Source organism: Vipera ursinii (assembly GCF_947247035.1).
Source record: "Vipera ursinii genome assembly, chromosome: 1".
NCBI classification, from domain to species: domain Eukaryota; kingdom Metazoa; phylum Chordata; class Lepidosauria; order Squamata; family Viperidae; genus Vipera; species Vipera ursinii.
The window spans coordinates 2,193,221-2,211,847 of record NC_139512.1 but is presented as its reverse complement, the minus strand read 5'-3'; the positions used below and the strand labels follow the sequence as shown (position 1 = coordinate 2,211,847).

General features: G+C 44.0%; 1 protein-coding gene across 1 annotated transcript in view; it reads right to left on the bottom strand.

Moving 5' to 3' along the window:
- GTPBP3 (GTP binding protein 3, mitochondrial) overlaps window positions 1–13,677 on the bottom strand; it is a 31,510-nt gene extending 17,833 nt beyond the window's left edge. Inside the window, exons 1-2 of the mRNA XM_083349869.1 lie at window positions 13,572–13,677; window positions 8,573–8,799 (exon numbers count right to left, since the gene is read on the bottom strand). Of these exons, the coding sequence (XP_083205995.1) occupies window positions 8,573–8,799; window positions 13,572–13,639 (295 nt within the window). The 5' untranslated portion in view covers window positions 13,640–13,677. The remainder of the gene's footprint in view (window positions 1–8,572; window positions 8,800–13,571) is intronic.
- Between the last annotated feature and the right edge of the window lie 4,950 nt (window positions 13,678–18,627).

The window sequence follows — 18,627 nt, the reverse complement described above, 5'->3', positions numbered from 1 at the left end:
ACTCCAATGGAGCACTTTTCCCGCTTAAGTTTGAGGCCGGCTTCTCTGAGCCGGCTCAGCACAGCTGACAGCCTGTCAGCTAAATTTTCTTCATTTTCTCCGGCGATGAGAACATCGTCGAAGTAGGGGCAGACCCCGGGTATTCCTTTCAGGGTTTTCTCCATGATACCCTGGAAGATACCCGGGGCTGCTGATATGCCAAATTGTAGCCTTTTTACTTTAAAGGCACCGCGGTGGGTGACAATTGTCTGGGCTTCTGCGGTGTCATTTGTGACAGGCAGTTGCAAATACGCCTGCGTGAGATCAAGTTTGGCGAAAATGGCGCCGGAGCGGATGGAAGCAAAAACGTCCCTTACCGCTGGCACCGGGTAAGCATGGGGGCTAAGAGCTACATTGAGGGTAGCCTTATAGTCCGCGCATAATCTTATTTCCCCGTTAGGCTTAACCGGGGTGACTATTGGGGTCTCCCAGCTTCCCCCCTCTGTCGGTTCAAGCACCCCGAGCCCAACGAGGCGCTCTAGTTCCCTTTCAATTTTTTCTTTAAGGGCGAAGGGCACTCTCCTAGCTCTTATCTTAATGGGTTGGATGGCTGGGTTTAATTGTAAAGAGATGGGGGGACCCGTGTATTTCCCTAAAGTGCCATCGAAGACGTCTGCATACTTATTGCAAACGGCATCGAGACTGGGTGATTGTACAGTGTTTACCCCCGTTATGGCGATCCCTAACGGTCCGAACCCGTTCAGCCCTATCAGGTTGGTGCGATTTCCCGGCGTTACCAGTACTTCTAGGGGACCCTTGAAAGATTTGTACTCTACTTCCACCTTAGCCCTCCCTTCCAGAGGAATAGGGGTTTTCTGGAAGTCTGCTAGGTGGACCTGGGTTTGCCTCAGGGGAATTTTTCCCTTGCCTTGTTGACAGATCTCCTGATAAGTTTTAAATTAAATTAGGGAGACTGCTGACCCTGAATCCACTTCCATGAGGCAGGGCACCCCCTGAATTCTTACCCTAATCCTAACCTTTGAGCTTAGGCTGTTTACCCTGTCAATTGTTCCTACCAGGGCCCCTGGCGGTTTTTCTCTGCTGGCCTGGGTAGCGGGCCTACCTGGGGAGTTTGTCTCCACATCATTGATGTTGTCACAGCCCTTGCTGCGGCACACCGGTTTGATGTGGCCAGTCTTCCCATAATTATGGCATTTAGCATTTCTGAACCGGCAGCTTCCTCGGGCATGGTTGCCTCCGCAGCTGGCGCAGGCGGCCCGTTGTTCGTAACGCGGCGGTGGCGGAGGGGGGTTCCTAAACCTTCGGCGGTCCGAAGTGTCGCTTCTCCTAGGTTGTCTGCGTTCCATTCTGCGCTGCAGGGCTTCTCCGTCGGTGAAATCCACTCACTCTTCGCTGTCGCTGAGGGTCGCGCTCTCTTGGAAGACGGTCACTGGGCTCTCTGGGGTCGTGGTGGTCGGCTTCTTCTTGTGGTTGTACTCGTAGGCCATGATTTCTCTGGTCAACTCTGCCAGGCTCATGTCGGTCTTGGATGTCAGCTTCTTCTGTAGGCGTTCGTCCCTCAGGCCGATCACCACCTGGTCTCTGATGCGGTCTTCTAGGTCGGGGAAGTGGCAGTTCCGCGCGGCGTGTCGGACCCCAGCGATGAAATCGTTTGCGGGTTCGTCTGGATGTTGCTTCTTCTGGGCGAATTGAACCCGCCAGTACAGTTCGGAACGGGCTGGCATGTAGTGCTTCGTCAGCTGGTCTACCAGGTCCGCGTAGGATACCTCGGTGATGGGTACCGGGCTGAACAGCCCCACGGCAGCGTCGTAGACGGGGGGTCCGCTGATGTATAGCAGCGCCGCGGCCTTGGCTCGGTCATCGGTAATCTTGCTGACCAGGAGGAATCCCTCGACCTGACCCAGGTGTGATTGCCACCTTTCGGGATGTCGGGTGTCGAATTCCCTCACGCGGCCGAAGTTTGCCATGTCGTCCGGTCCTGGGTCTCGCTCCGTTGGAAGTTAAAACTTCCCGTGACAGCTCTGGCCGGGAACTCTCTTCCGCGGCCGTGACTTCAGCTCTGGAGCGATCCCATCCTCGTCGCCAGTGAAGTAGCCGAAGGACCACTCGGGACGATAGGCTAGTTAACTAAAAGATTTATTTAGAGCAAGACAAAACAGAATAACTCGCCCGGCTTTTATAGCCGGCAGCTGTCAGTGAGGGCCAATCAGGAACGTCCATTTTGGCGCCGCGTCTATCTGGACCAATCCGCGTCGTCTGTTCTTGACAGTTCAGGCTTCCGCATGGCTCGGTGTTTTGACAGCCGCGAGCTGTCAGCGGTTGCGCCTGCGCTGTGCGGGGAACTTTGACAGCTGTCAAAGTTCCCGCGTGTTCTCCTGTCAGATTTGTTTTTCCTCACGTATACGGTTTAATCACATATAACTTAACTGTTTACATATATAATACACAGAAGATGGCTATCGTGTCACCCTTAAGGCTTCTCTTTGTCAGGCTAAACATACCTAGTTCCCTTAATCGTTCATTGTATGATTTAGCCTCCAGAGCCCTTTATTATCTTTGTTGCTTTTCTCTGCACTCTTTCTAGGGCCCGAGCATCTTTTTTGTATCATGATAAGCACTTCATAAAAGTATCCGTGATGGGTATTCAAAAATAAACTGTCCTCGATCTGCAGGGTTTAAAGTCTGCAACTTTAGACTATCCTGGCTTAATTTATCTTTCAGACAGTAATGATAAATTCAGTTGGATGATGGGACTTTTTAAGCCAGTGATCAAAAACATATTCTCTGGCAATGATTTAATCGCATTAGGTGAAAAAATAATTTCACACATCCTGAATCCACCTCTAAACAATCTGATCAGAACACATTAAACTCTGATCGTCCCAAAGGTGCTTTTTCAAAAGGCAATTGGACTTTGTTTTTCGTTCTTCAGAACTGAAAAAGCTTCTTAAATGAAAAGTGAAATGTCTTAAGGAAAAACAAAATCCAGTTGCCTTTGGGACAACCATGACCTGGATGACTGAGAATCTCCACAGACACTGACTTCTGATATTGTATTATATTTTCTTCAAACTGGTCTTACCAGCTTAAACTATTTTTCCATTAGTGTTTTCCTTTTCTAAAAACCTGAACACCTTTCCTGTAAGGAAAGAGATTTCCTTTCTTGCTTGTTTTTGGATCCTGTTTTTGAGTATAAACTTGCTCGACCTTCAGATCAATCTCAAAAATTGCTTTCACAGGCTTACCAGGATAACCAGAGATAATGAGGGAACAGGAAATGGAATATGGAATATGGTATTGTCAGCCAGGGCTGAAGCTGCCATACCTAAAGATGGAGGAGGCACATAAGCAGGGTGGGCAAAAAGCCAGGAATCTTGTCTAAAAGATCCCTTTGAGAGACAGATAAGAAGGGAAAAAAATCATTAAACGAAACAAAGGAAAACTTGTCACCTGAATCAAACAAAAGAAGTTGGGCCTAACTACATGGGAATCCCTCCTGCCAAGTCCCATCATTTGCTACCAGAGTTGTAAATCAACAAGGCTAGACTAGCTGCCAGTCTACAATTTACAGGCAGCAAACCCCACACTCATAGCACTGAGGATGTTACCTAGTCAGGTAATGAAACATCTGCAAGCAAACAACCAAGCTCAGAGAACACAGATTCTGTTACTCTACCATATCACAAAGAGTTTCATTCTTGGAATCCCTCATTCTTGACCTTAGCTACTTCAAAGGGCTGACAGATGGCCAATACCTGTTTTTCTTTCTTTTTACGATCCTGTAATCCCTTAATTCATAGTAGAGTTGGGGTGACTGAATGGAGTTGAGCGTTTACTGGTCCGGATGCCCTTCCTAACACCTATGCAGAGTTTGTAGCAGACATTTTCTCTTTGCGCCCTGAGAGAGAAACATCTGCTGCTACCAAGGATTGAACTCTCAACCTTCCAAATGGGAGGCGAGTGTCTTCACCACTAAGCCATCAGGCTGCTCCAGTCAGTACCTTAATTGGACTATAGCAATTAGTTGTACACGCAGCTGCCCTTGAGGAAGCTTGCAGTGGTTCAGCATCCAAAGGCCTAGATCAGGGCTTTTCAACCTTTTCAACTATTGTACCACTTTTAGGATATGGCAACATCTGAGTACCACCAGTCGCCTAGCAAGGTGTCAAAAGCTTGATGACCAAAAAAAAAAAAGGAAAAAAGTGATGAAGTACAGGTAGTCCTCGACTTACAATAGTTCGCTTAGTGACTGTTTGAAGTTACAATGGCACTGGAAAAAGTGCCCCCCAAGCCACAGCCGAGCAAGACACCTGCCTGCCCGCCTGGCAGCGCTCTTCCTCCTGTCTGAGGTTTTCATTGTTGTGAGCATTTCTGTGGAGGATTGGCAGCGGGTGTGGGGTTGTTTGGTTTTTATTCCCTCCCCCCTCTGCTGGGTGGTTGCAGCAGGTTTTGGTCACTTCACATGATCCTGGGACACTGACCATCATAAATATGAATCAATTGCCAAGCATGTGAATGTAAATCACAAGATCCTGGAGATGCTGCAACATTCCAGCAGATCGGCGCTTCTTCTGGGCTCAGAAGCACCAGGATCAGCGCCGAGCTCCAGCTGGAGTCTGGTGCTGATCCTGGCGCTTCCGCTGAGCCCTAACAGCCCAGAAGAAGGGCTGATCCTGGCACTTCCGCTGAGCCCTGACAGCCCTGAAGCTCCAGCCATCTCTCGCTCATGCTTGTGCAGTGCTGCCACCAGTTTAGCTCATTCCCCTCCCCCACTATCACTTTTCTAGGATGATCGCGTACCACCTGCCAGGTGCCAATGTACCACAGGTGGTACCTGCACTGGTTGAAAAGCCTTCACCTAGATCACGGGTGTCAAACTCACTGCGTCACGTGACGTGTCAGGATGTATTGCAACCTTTTTCAAATTGCTGGAGCTGGGTTGGGTGTGGCCTCCACATGATGCAACCAGCCCATGGGCAGCAGTTTGACACCCCTGGCCTACATAGTGAAGACCATTTCTATCTTGATGAATGTAACACCTCTACAGTAGGAACTGCATTAGCTGCTAGTCAGTTTCCAGGTGCAATTCAAGACATTGAATTGCTTACTTGTAAAGTCCTACATGGCTTAGGATCTGCTTATGCTGCAGGCCACCTGCTCCAGAATGAATTTCTCTATCCTGTGAGATTTGGAAGAGAAGACCTGCTATGGTCCTGTCCACAAGGAGTTCTATCTGCAGAAGTTTTTCAATGGTGGCATTCCTCTTGTGGAATCTCTCTGTTGGATTGTGTCATTATGGTTTTTTTTGATAGTCTGTTATTTTAATCCTTATTTTTGCTGTAGATTTCTCAAGAGCTATTTGGAGTGGAATAGCATAGAAATATCAATAATACAAATAAATAAACAAAATGAAAAATATGCATTCCAAAGGGCACCAATGAAAATGATCACCCAGCAGAATTTTAGTTCTAGACTGAACTAGGATCAAAAGGAATGCTACCTATTTCTTTATTGTGACAGGAAATTTGCTCCATTCAGTAAATTGCTGGGTTCTTGGGGGTTTTTGAGTTTGGGTGGCCTTTTGCAGATGTTGCAGGCTCAATAATATATCTCTCTTCCACGCTCCGATATTCTAACCTAGTAATCAAATGTCTGCAGAAAAACAACCAAGCTCAGAGAACACCAAAAACTCATCAGTTCACCTCTGAACTATGTAGTCTGTACTTCTGGAATCTGTACTTGTTGTTGTTCAGTCTGAGAAACTACCTCCTACCAGTCTAATTAAACGTGACATCTTTCATGTGGTAGCCTTGTGTAGAAGATCTTTATCTGTTTCATTTCTTCCCTCAAGGGGGTCATGTTGCATTAACTGGTTGCTTCAACTGAACTTGATAATAACCACCAATTTTCTTCACAATGATTATGGATTGTGCCTTCTTCCTTCATAGCTTACAAACCCATCTGAATGTCTGATTGCTGTATCAATTTAGGGCAAGAATTAGAAAAAATTACTACTCCAGAGGAACACAGCTGAGCATAAACAGCAAACAAAAAAGTGCTTACTAGAAATAACAAGGTCCACAAAGCTAATGAGAGCATAATACTACTGTATGATCTTTCAGAAACTTTTTAAATATAAGAGATATGCTGCTGTGAAAGATTTGGGGGCTTGTTTAATACAAGCAGTTAGAACCAAAAAGATAATAATAATAATAACAATAACAATAACAATAATAATAATGATGATGATGATGGTGGTGGTGGTGGTGGTAGAAGGGACCTTGGAGGTCATCTAGTCCAACCCCCTGCTCAGGCAGGAAACCCTATATCATTTTGGACAAATGGTTGTGCAGTCTCTTATTTTTTAGCATATCCCAAAGCTCTTTCTAAAAATGGTACTATTCCTTATTAATGGCACTGTTCCACTTGAAGCATTTTAAGGAAATGCGAAAAGATGAATTTTTGGATCTAAAAAGCCATTTATAGAAGACTTACCAGCTTGGTGCTGGTCCTGCCTGCAGAAGTTAAGAACTTAATTGCTTATTTAAGACCAGGAAAGGCTCAACAATGATTTGATTCCTGTGTTAATTAAAAGTAATTCAACTCAGTGGGCACCAATTTTGGCTTTACTGTTTATATTTATAGATAAATATGCCTATATGTCTATTTACTTGTAAAGATAATTCCCATCTTTACAAAAGGGAATTCAACAAATTACAGACTCATTGGTTTGCTTAATTAACTGCAAATGTGATGCAATGTCAGACGTGTGTGTGTGTTTGTGTCTGTGTCTGTGTGTCTGTGTCTGTGTGTGTGTTAGAGTGACTGCGAAGTTGAGAGATTGAACAGGAGAGCCTCCTGGTGGAAGAACAAGCTGGCATCCAAAAGAATTATTCTACTATTGACCAACATCTAATGCTCTAATACTTAATAGAGACATATTAATTGTTACTGGTTAGTGGATTGTTTAAATCAACAGAGGGGAATTAATTTCTCTTACCGTAATGTAGTTGAAGTAGAATTCCAATATTTCTCATATATTTGTTTCAATACCTGATCTATCTTGAAGGGCTGATATAGTGCTGAAAGTCTAATAGCATTCTCTTTTCCTCACTCTTATACCACAGATCATCAAAGTGGGGCAATCTGGAGCTGCTTTCTCACACTCTCCTGTTTTCTCACATTAAACTCATGTTTTAGTAATAGTTTTGACATCAGGGGTGTCAAACTCAATTTCATTGAGGGCCGCATCAGCATTGCAGTTACCTCGGTGGGGTGGGTGTGGCCAGGGTGGGCTTGGCCTACTGGGTGGGCATGGCTGGAGTGCGTGTGGCCTACTGGGTGGGGATGGCCAGCTCTACATCGTTCGTGTCAAGGGTGCCTATGAGGGCCTGGGCAGGAGTGGGACAGATCTGAGGGTCTCTGGCAGAAGGAGATGGGACCGGGGCAAGTGCCAAGGCATGGTCCACTGGAAGAGCCTCACTGTTCCTCTCAGGTCATGAACAGTTCTGTTCCAAGAACAGAGTGGTAGGAAAATATTTGAGATGAGGGAGGGAGAAAAACAGGCAAGAAACGCAGCTGGGGAAGTGTCATCCTTCACGAGGAATGAAGAAATGCACCATCGCCTGGAAGTGGCCAGCACATGGCCCTCGCCTACTTCACATATCCGGCTTGGTGGGCTCTGGGGGAGGGGATGCAATGAGCAGCATGAGTCGATGTTACCTGGGCAGTGCTGCCCAGCCCCCCGCCTGCCCGGTTTTGGCAGGCAGTGGGGCACTCTCCTCACAGTGCTGAGAGGCTGAGCCGTGTAGCATGAATCTGAAGAGAAGCACAACACTGCCCAGCCCCTAGCCTGCCCGAAGTAGGCAGGGCCATGTGCTGGCCACTTCCAGGTGATGGTGCATTTCTTCATTCCTCACAAAGGGTGATACCTCCCCAGCGCATGCCCAGGGGGCAGGGCCGACACGGCAGGGGCTGATCCCTCACTGTTTCCAGATGACCTTGTGGAGCTAAGACTGAATGCATTTCAGCATAGATGGCCGCCACGAAATTGTACATTGGCTCCCAGCCAGCCTGGGCCGGGGCCAAGGCAGCGGGGGCCATTCCCTCACTGTTTCCAGGATGGGTTCGTGGGCCACATGAAACCACTTCGCGGGCTGGATCCGGCCCCCGGGCCTTGTGTTTGACATGTCTGCCATACATTGTCTTCAAGGAAATTCTATAGTCTTCTATAGATGATAGGTCCAGCCTATATTCACTGATTATTTTCAGATTATAACAAGTTACAGTAACTCCATAACATACAGGTAGTCCTCAAATTATGACCACTGCTGAACCCAAAATTTCCCTTTCTTTGATCCCTCCAATAAGTATCCATAATCTAATGCTTTCACATTAGAACTCTGACCCTGTCATTTGGGGGGAAAGGTGCAATTATGTTACATATACATTTATTGAACTGAGAGGGGCATTGCCAAGACAACAAAGAATTATGTATCAGAAACTTGATAACGCTTTAGCGTTGGACAAGAATCAATACAACAGTTACGCTTAGGTACTTTAAAATTCTAACCTGGGAACCAAAGTACAAGGCCTCGGTCCAGGATTTCAGAAGAGCTGGGATCACAGATCCTACGTAAAGTAGCTGTTCTTGGAGGTGGTGGTTCCTTTGTCCCTGTCATGCAGAGCAAGGCTGAACAGCTAGCTGGGCCACTGGTTCGAATCACAGCCACTCCACACTTTCCTTGACCAGAAGACAAGGCAAAGATGGTGTCCCTCTTTGCAGCCTGGCAATATAACCTGGAAAACAAGAAGGAAAAAGGAGAGCCAATTCGGTCTAGTGGTTAAGGCACCAGGCTAGAAAATAGCAGACCATGAGTTTATGAAAGTCAGTGCATTTCTTCTGATGATGACAAACATGTCATCCATATAGCGACCCAAAAGGGGGACATCAGTCATGAAGCTACTCCAATACTATCAACGTACAGTTGCAAGAAAAAGTATGTGAACCCTTTGGGATTACGTGGAGTTTTGCATGAATTGGCCATAAAATGCGCTCTAAATGTCATGTAAGTCACAACAATAGAAAAACACAGTCTGCTTAAAATAATACTACACAAACATTAGCTGTTGTCATGTTTTAATTGAACATAAGATGGAAACATTCACAGTGCAGGGTGGAAAAAGTATGTCAACCTTTGGACTTAATAACTGGTTGACCCTCCTTTGGCAGCAATAACCTCAACCAAACGTTTCCTGTAGTTGCAGATCAGACCTGCACAACAATCTGGAGTAATTTTGGACCACTCCTCTTCAGAAAACTGTTTCAGTGTAGCAATATTCTTGGGATGTCTGGTGTGAATCGCTCTCTTAAGGTCATGCCACAGCATTTCAATCGGGTTGAGGTCAGGACTCTGACTGGACCATTCCAGAAGGCGTATTCTGTTCTGTTGAAGCCATTGTTTTGTTGAATTACTTGTATGCTTTGGTTCATTGTCCTGTTGCATCACCCATCCTCTGCGGAGCTTCAGTTGGCAGACAGATGGTCGTACGTTTTCCTGCAAAATGTCCTGATAAACTCTGGAATTCATTTTCCCATCAATGACAACAATCCGTCCAGGCCCTGAGGCAGCAAAGCAGCCCCAAACCATGATGCTCCCTCCGCCATGTTTTACAGTGGGGATGAGGTTTTGATGTTGGTGTGCTGTGCCTTTTTTTCTCCACACATAATGTTGTGTGTTTTTCCCAAACAACTCAATTTTGGTTTCATCTGTCCATAGTATATTTTGCCAGTAGTGCTGTGCAACATCCAGGTGCTCTTTTGCAAACTTCAAACGTGCTGCAATATTTTTTTTGGACAGCAATGGCTTCCTCTGTGGTGTCCTCCCATGTACTCCATTCTTGTTTAATGTTTTCCTTATTGTAGATGTGTCAACAAAAATGTTAGCATGTGCCAGATATTTCTGTAGGTCTTTAGCTGACACTCTAGGATTCTTCTTTACCTCATTAAGCATTATGCGCTGTGCTCTTGCAGTCATTTTTACAGGACGACCACGCCTAGGGAGAGTAGCAACAGTGCTAAACTTTCTCCATTTGTAGACAGTCTGTCTTACCGTGGACACATGAACATCAAGGCTTTTGGAGATAGTTTTGTAACCATTTCCAGCTTCATGCAAGTCAACAATTCTTGATCGTAGGTCTTCTGAGAGCTCTTTTCTGCGAGGCATGGTTCACATCAGACAGTGCTTCTTGAGACCAGCAAACCCAAAACAGGTGTGTGTTTTTAAAGGGCAGGATGGCTGTCAGCAACACATCCAATATCATCACACTGATTGGACTCAAGGTTGGCTCACTCCTGGCTCCAATTAGCTCTTGGAGAAGTCATTAGGCTAGGGGTTCACATACTTTTTCCACCCTGCACTGTGAATGTTTCCATCTTATGTTCAATTAAAACATGACAACAGCTAATGTTTGTGTAGTATTATTTTAAGCAGACTGTGCTTTTCTATTGTTGTGACTTACATGATGTTTAGAGCGCATTTTATGGCCAATTCATGCAAAACTCCACGTAATCCCAAAGGGTTCACATACTTTTTCTTGCAACTGTACCTGCTTACGTTCAAAAGAGAAATGTATAAAGGGATGTCCATGGGATCCCCAATATCAAGAGTCATTGCAGAAACAGTCCTGCATGAACTAGAACACCATGCATTTCAAAACTACACACCTAGATTTTGGTGCCGCTACGGGGGTGACACATTTGTCATCATCAAAAGAAATGCACTGAAAGACTTTCATACTCTACTGAACTCCATCTTCCAAAACATACAGTTCACAATGGCTGAATAATTACCATTCTTAGATCTGCTTGTCACCATATAGGAAGATGGAAGCCTAGAAACCACGGTTTATCGAAAGGCCAACAACAACTCAGGCATTGGTGAAGAGTTGTGTAAGAACACTATATAGCAATGTTTCAAAAGCAGTAGAACACAGCTTCCAAAATCTGCAAGTGGGCATCGCACACAGCCCAGAGGCTACCATATGAAGACAAATCATGCATCACAAAGATCGCTTGGAGACATGAGATACTTCTAATGTAATCTACCAGATCCCCTGCATGGATTGCCCCTGTGACTATGTAGGATAAAAGGGGAGGAAGCCTACCACATTGCAAGAACACAAGCAAGCAGTCAAATGCGTAGATCCAAACTCATTGGTAGCCTCACGCTGCAATGAACATACATTCAATTTCGCAGCTACTAAGATTGTCGGCTATGAGGTACAAAGACAGCCAGGGAAATGATTGAAGCCTGGGAAAACCTCCTTGTGAGTCAACAGGAGTGCTGATTTATCAGGTACTTGGGAGCTGAGGACTTGGCAGCACAAGGAAACAACAGCCAATAGCTGGCCATCAACATACCAATCAATAACTAAAAAGCCACACACAACCAAGCACCACATAATATTACGTATTACAAAGCATATGTTCTGCTACAGAGAAGTTCCCTGAGGATGCAAGTCCAAAAGCTCAGAAAACTAAACCTCTGGTCCCGGTGACTAACTCAAATTGGATCTTGCAACATTATCTTGGGACACGTATATTTGCCTTCATTCAGATAATGACCATCCCTAATTAATTAATTCAAAAGTGCTGTGATAAAGTGATTAAGCACTTGATCAAAATGTTATGTGAGCTCAAATTACTGGAACCCCAATTTTACAGCAAGTTTCCTCCTACCTTGTGAAGATAAAGTAGAGAGAAGAGGGTACTCAATTATTATAAGTTATCACCGTCAGAAAAGTCTAAATACAAATCTGATAAATAAATACAGGGGTCAGTGATGCCAATCTCAGATTCTTAACAGAGGAGGAGTATAAAATAAAATATGTAATTGTAGTGATATGTGATCGCAGATTAGGCAACAGTCAGTTAAGAGACTACCAAAGCAATGGGGATGTAACAAACATCTCAGAAGGGACACCTCTACCCCCTTCTTGGTTTGCAAATGACACGGGGGGGGGAGGGGGATCTACTTTCAGATTTGCAAGATTCTGTTAATGTAACCTGGTTTTTCGATCTATCAGGCCTGGACTGAAGGGGTTTTAGCTTTTTTAAATATTGTTTTAATTGGGCTTAATTAATTTAATGTATTTTAATTCTATGTTATCTTTTATATTGTATTTTATGCTGCCCTGTAACCCGCCCTGAGTCCTTCGGTAATAGGGCGGTATAGAAATTTAATTAAATAAATAAATAAAATAAATAAACCTTACAGTAAATACTATGCAATAATCGTGGGCATGCTTCTTGTCTGGACTACCTTGCATGGCTGACAGTAATACTGTGACACTACTTTTCTGCAAGGAATTTCAGAGAAGCATGTATCATTTATCCTCACTGCTCTCTTGTGTGAGAAGTTACAGTGAAAGTATGTCTAGACCAGGGGTAGGCAACCTTGGCTCTTTTATGACTCCTGGACTTCAACTCCCAGAATTCCTGAGAATTCTGGGAGTTGAAGTCCAGGAGTCATAAAAGAGCCAAGGTTGCCTACCCCTGGTCTAGACTATGTATCATGGGCACTCATCAACTCTGTACAAATAGGGTTGCTCAATCCACTCCATGGAGCTCTTGAATTTTTAAGAACTAGAAAGCTGGCCAACAAACAAAGAGAAATATGCTCCTGAAGCTCTTATAACTTACAGAGGCAACTTTCTCTGTTGGATTCCTGTCTTCTATGCAGTTGTTACAAAGTACTGACTTTTTTAGATGAGAAGGCAGCAGTAAAGGAAGGCAGAACTAGCCATGGTAAGACCACACTTGGAATATTGCATCCAGTTTTGGTTGCCACAATATAAAAAAGATGTTGAGATTTTGAAAGAGTGCAAAGAAGAGCAACAAAAATGATTAGGGGCCTAAAGGCCAAAATATACGAACAGTTGTAGGAGTCAAGTATTCTACTTTAATGAAAAGAAGGACTAGGGGTGACATGACAACAGTGTTCCAATATTCGAGGGGCTGGCACAAAAAAGTGGGTGTCAACCTATTCTCCAAAGCATCAGAAGGCAGGACAAGAAGCAATGGATGGAAACTAATCAAGGAGAGAAGCAACCTAAAATAAGGAGAAATTAATCAGCGGAACGGCTTGCCTTCAGAACTTGTGGGTGCTCCATCACTGAAGGTTTTGAAGAAGAGATTGGACAGGATCCAATCTAGGTCGGTCACTGGAACTAGAGATTTGGTCTTTCAAGTTTTCGGACTCATGCTGGAACCTATCCTGGGGAACTTCTCTCACACAAGTCCAAAAGTTTGGAAGACCAACCCAGATTGTACCCTGCAACATTATCGCGGGACACATATATTTATTTCCCTTTGTTTGTGAGAGATTGAACAGCCATTTGTCCAGAATGGTGTAGAGTCTCCTGCTTATGCAGGGGATGGACTAGAAGACCTCCAAGGTCCCTTCTACCTCTGTTTATTCTAACCTGTCCGCAGGGAATTGCATACCAAGAAAATCACCTCTTCACACATGCTTTCTCAAAGGCGAAACTTAGTATTTACAGCCACCCACCTGCAGAAGAGCTTGCAGACCCTTTGATTTCTTATAGGCAACAGCATTCTTTTGAAGAAAGGCCACATCGCTCCCAAGAAGGAATTACAGCAAAATCGTTCCTGTCTTCCCCCGCCAATTGTCCTCCCCCAGCCCCATCCCGTCCAGCCTTCTCCCCTATGCAAAATCCCCAGGCTTCCTTTGCTACCACGACCTGACGTTCGTTTTTGGCTTCAACTGAGGGCAACGTGCCCTTTTGCAATGTGATTGGTTGAGGGGAGGGGCTTCGGAAGGGGCGGGCGCCATGGTCTCCCTTTTATAGTATTCTATTGCGGGGTCTGTAACTCAACAGTCTTTGTTCCATTGATTTGTTTACATAGGCCAGGGGTCTTCAAACTTGTCTCTTTTATGACTTGTGGACTTCAATTCCCAGAATTCCTCAGCCAGTGTGCCTGGCTGAGGAATTCTGGGCGTTGAAGTCCACAAGGGCCAAGTTTGAAGACCCCTGACATAGGCGATAAACAATACGCATGTAGCGTAATCTTGCATAATTCAATATAACCTTCAGCTTATTTTTTTTTTAAGGTGAGGTTCTCCTTGGGCTGAGTGTGCCGTGTTTAAAAAATTAATTCGGGAGGCGAGATGATGATGGAATATTAGAGGGCGGAGAGGGGAAAGGAAGCCGAGAAGTATTTTTTTTAAACGAGGTCACACGAGGCTGCCGTTGGGCAGAAGGAGATTTAAAACGCACTCTTCGTATGCTCCGGTGTAGGCTTGTCTTGCAGGGCAGGTGGCTCTCGGACCAATTAAATCCCTGTCTGTACATCGCCTCCCTAGGTGGAAAAGGCATGCACGCATCCGCAAGCTAAGAGATGACGTAGCAGCCTTGCTCCGCGCGGTGGGAAGCTCTTGGAAGGATCCTGGCAGCAAGTGGGTAGCCCTAAAATAGGCGAAAAGAAGCCGGTATAATTTTATTGCTGATTTATTTTAAACCTGTTACTACAATACTAAATTTGTATCTTTTTAGCCCGTGCAAAGCACATTGTAGCAGCCGCTTCCCCCGCAGCTCTGGTTGGTTGCTGCAGGAAAACGTACATAAATCACCCTTCCGCAAAGCAGCCGTGCCTAAGAAACATGAATTTTATTGTCCGAGGTTTTCTCTGCCGCTCGCCGCTGCAGGAGGAGGATGCTTTGAATCTTTATTTTTTTTCCCCCCAGACTTAAAACCGCGGAAGTGACCGCTTAGGACAGGGGTCTTCAAACTTGGCCCTTTTATGACTTGTGGACTTCAACTCCCAGAATTCCTCAGCCAGCTTTGCTGGCTGAGGAATTCTGGGACTTGAAGTCCACAAGTCATAAAAGGGCCAAGTTTGAAGACCCCTGGCTTAGGACGTGGCCGAGAGGGAGACGGGCAAACGAGGTTTAAAACTGAAAGCCCAAAGAGGATTTAATTTAGAATTTGCACTTGTGGGGCCCTGGTTATATAAATTATACATTTATAAAAAGGCCTCCTCCCACTTGATAAATGCAAAAGTCATAACATCCTGATTTGGGCGTGACCGTTTTCCTACAAATACAAACTGGAGAGACATGAGGCTGATCGTGATTTAGGGGATGATTGTATATTAATAAAGAAGCTAGTGTTTGGGTGCTTAAAACCAGCTGTCGGCCCTGATTTAATCTGATTCAATTCACATATCATGCTTTTAAGCTAGCCAACTTTGAAACCTGGAGTCAGTAGAGAAAATGAGCTCATCTGATTATCATAGCTTTTTTCATCTGCAGGCCTATTTTGTTTTGCTTATTCCTTTTATCGTGTATTTATTTATGCTCGCCCAGGGAATTTAAGCCACATCCCAGCTTTTCCACCTTTTATCTTTACAACCACAACCCCAGGTAGATTAGATCTGAGAAAAAGTTACTCGTCCATATGAATATTTATGGCATGAAAATTTGAACTGGAATGTTCCTTTTCTACTCCAGCACGTCTTTTTAAAAACTTGGTCTTAATTCCTCCTTTTGCTTTTATCTTCCTATATTGTGCTATGGTGTTGTTATCTGTGGGTGCATTATTTATGTGAAAAGGATTGAAATAAAGTTGAGCAAAATTTTTAGAAACTTAGCTACAAGCAAAGATTCTCAGTAGGTGGCAGCATGTAGCCAGCCTTGGCTGATCTTGAAAAAGCTAAGTAGATGAGACCTGTGTAGGGCTTGGATGGGAGGCCACAAAGAATCTAAGAGGGCTATAAGGTTGTCAGGCAAATAAAGAAAAGACTAGCCTGAAGATAAAGGCAAGCTGCCTCCATATTGTCAAAAAGCAGCCTGGCTATGGCTTTAAAATTACCAGACATCAAGCATATTGTAAGGGAGATTTTTATCTTTTCATCCAGTATTTTTCAACCTTGGCAACTTTAAGATGTGTGGATTTCCCAGAATTCCCCAGCTAGCACCTTGGATTTTGGAAGCTGAAGTCCATGCATCTTAAAGTTGCCAAAATTGAGGAACCCTGTTTTAACCTAACAAAAATCTGGTAAGATGGGCCAGTTATTTCACTATTGCAGAAAAGATGGGAATGGGAGGTTTTACGTCTCGTGATGTTTTATGCTTTAAATTCAGCATCCATCTTTAACTTTTTAAAATTATTTTGGAAACAAGGCAAAGCTTGGAATGAAGAAGAAGTCAAGAATTGAAATGAAGCCATGCCGTGAAAACAGAGATAAGAATGTATTTAATTTAGGAAAGTGCAAATAATCTGGGGAGGCTTTTCTTTTTAAATCTAAGAGAAGCTGCTGGCAGGACCAACAGGATTACTGATTATTTGTACACAGTACCATCACAGGTTCTTTTAAACCAGGGGTCTTCAAACTTTGCCCTTTTATGACTTGTGGATTTCAACTCCCAGACTTCCTCAGCCAGCATGCCAACTTTACCCAGGTCAGTGGGCTCCAAGTCCCCAGGGAGCCAACAGAACCACACAAGTCTTTTGGCAACACCCACCCAAACACTCAAAGGCTAGTGCTCACTGCCCACACTTTTACTACAGCTTCTATTGATTCAGTGACAATTCAAAGTCACAACGACACTGAAAAAAGTAACTTATGACCCTTTCCCACACTTACAACTGTTGTAGCATCCTCATGGTCACATGATCAAAATTTAGAGGCTTGGCAGTTGGCATGTATTTATGACGTTTTCAGTATGCTGGGGTCACGTGATCATCTTTTGCAACCCTTCATTGACAAGCAAAGGCAATGAAGTTAAGTGAATCTCTGCAGTTGTTAAGCTAGTAACACAGCTGTTAAGTGAATGTGGCTTCCCCGTTGACTTTGCTTGTAAGAAAGTCACCAAAAGGTGATCACATGACCCTGGGAGACTGCAACCATCATAAATAGGAGTCAGTTGCCAAGCGGCTGAATTTTGATCACCTGACCATGGGGGATGCTGCAATGGTCATTAAGTGTGAAAAAACGGTCATAAGTACCTTTTTTCAGTGCTATTGTAACTTTGAACAGTCACCAAATGAACTGTTGTGGGTCGAGGGACACCTGTACTTTTTCAGTAACTCAGGGTGGTGATCACGAATAATACAAGTACAGGTACTCCTCGACTTGCGGCCATAATTGAATCCAAAATTTCTGTAGCTCAGCAAACAGAATGACATTGTCACATCGTAGGAGACCAGTCATCATTTGGCTGCCCCCTTACCTCCCCATGTGTTTTATATGAGAAAGATATGTGTGTTACTTTGACATTTATTAGAGTATATATAGTAGCATAATATGATACACTATGCTTCTGTGAACTGTAACTCACAAAATTATGCAATGTATTGGCAAAACCATATCTATATGGTACAAATAGTCCTTGATTTACAATAAGTCAATTAGTGACCAAAATTACAATAGCAGGGGAAAAATGACTTATGACCGGACTTTGCATTTATGACCATCATAGCTTTCCTCACAGTCACATGATCAAAATTTGGGTGCTTGGGAATCACCATGTATTTATGATGGCTGCAACATTCCAAGATCATGTGATCATCATTTGCGACCTTGCCCACCCACCAGCTTCCGAGAAGCAAAGTGTGTGTGTGGGGAGGAAACAGGATGCACTTAATGACTGCATGATTCACTTAACAACTGCAGTGATTTGCTTAATAACCATGGCAAAAATGGTCGTAAAATTGGGTGCGATTCACTTAGCGCCATCTTACTTAGCAATGGAAATTCTGGTCCTGACAGTGGTTGTAAGTTGAGGACTGCCTGTAAATACGTCTTTGAGTGAAGCTTGATAATTGTATAGTCATGGCCATTTAGTTTTCTTGGCAGCAATAAAGGTTGTCCTCGACTTACAACAGCTCATTTAGCGACTGCTCAAAGTTGCAATGGCACTGAAAAAAGTGACCTATGACCTTTGATACTTATGACCATTGCAGCATCCCCCTGGCTGCATGATCAAAATTCAGACCCTTGCAACTGAAGCATATTTATGATGGTTGCAATGTCATGTTACCACCTCTTGCGACCTTCTGACAAGCAGAAGTCAATGGGGAAGCCAGATTCACTTAACAACCGTGTTACTAACTTAACAATTGTAATGATTCACTTAACAACAGTGGCAAGAAAGATCGTAAAATGGGGCAAAACTCACTTAACAAGTGTCTTACGTAGCAACAAAATTTGTTTTGCTCAATTGTTATATATAAGTCAAGGACTAGTGGTATGTACTGTTGTTTTTTTTTTCAATTTCCTAGTCTAGAGATTTCCTGGTAGTCCTCCATCAAACTACTATCTAAGTTTCAGTCCTACTTAGCTTTTTTGATATCAGTCAGATCAGCTGGATCTTGATATCATGTATGACGTCAAGCGCCAATATACCTGTGGCTTTTGAAATTATATCTCCACCAGATGAATGTCCCCATTCTTTTCCATGAATTAGTGTTTTGTAGTTTCTTATCCACCCCAAAATCAGCTTTAAAAGTGCATCAGCCCTTGGTGACTACATTTCCTTCACATTTATTGTCAGGTACTTTATAAGGCTGTTTTTAAAAAAAATCAGCAAAAGGAATGTTTAT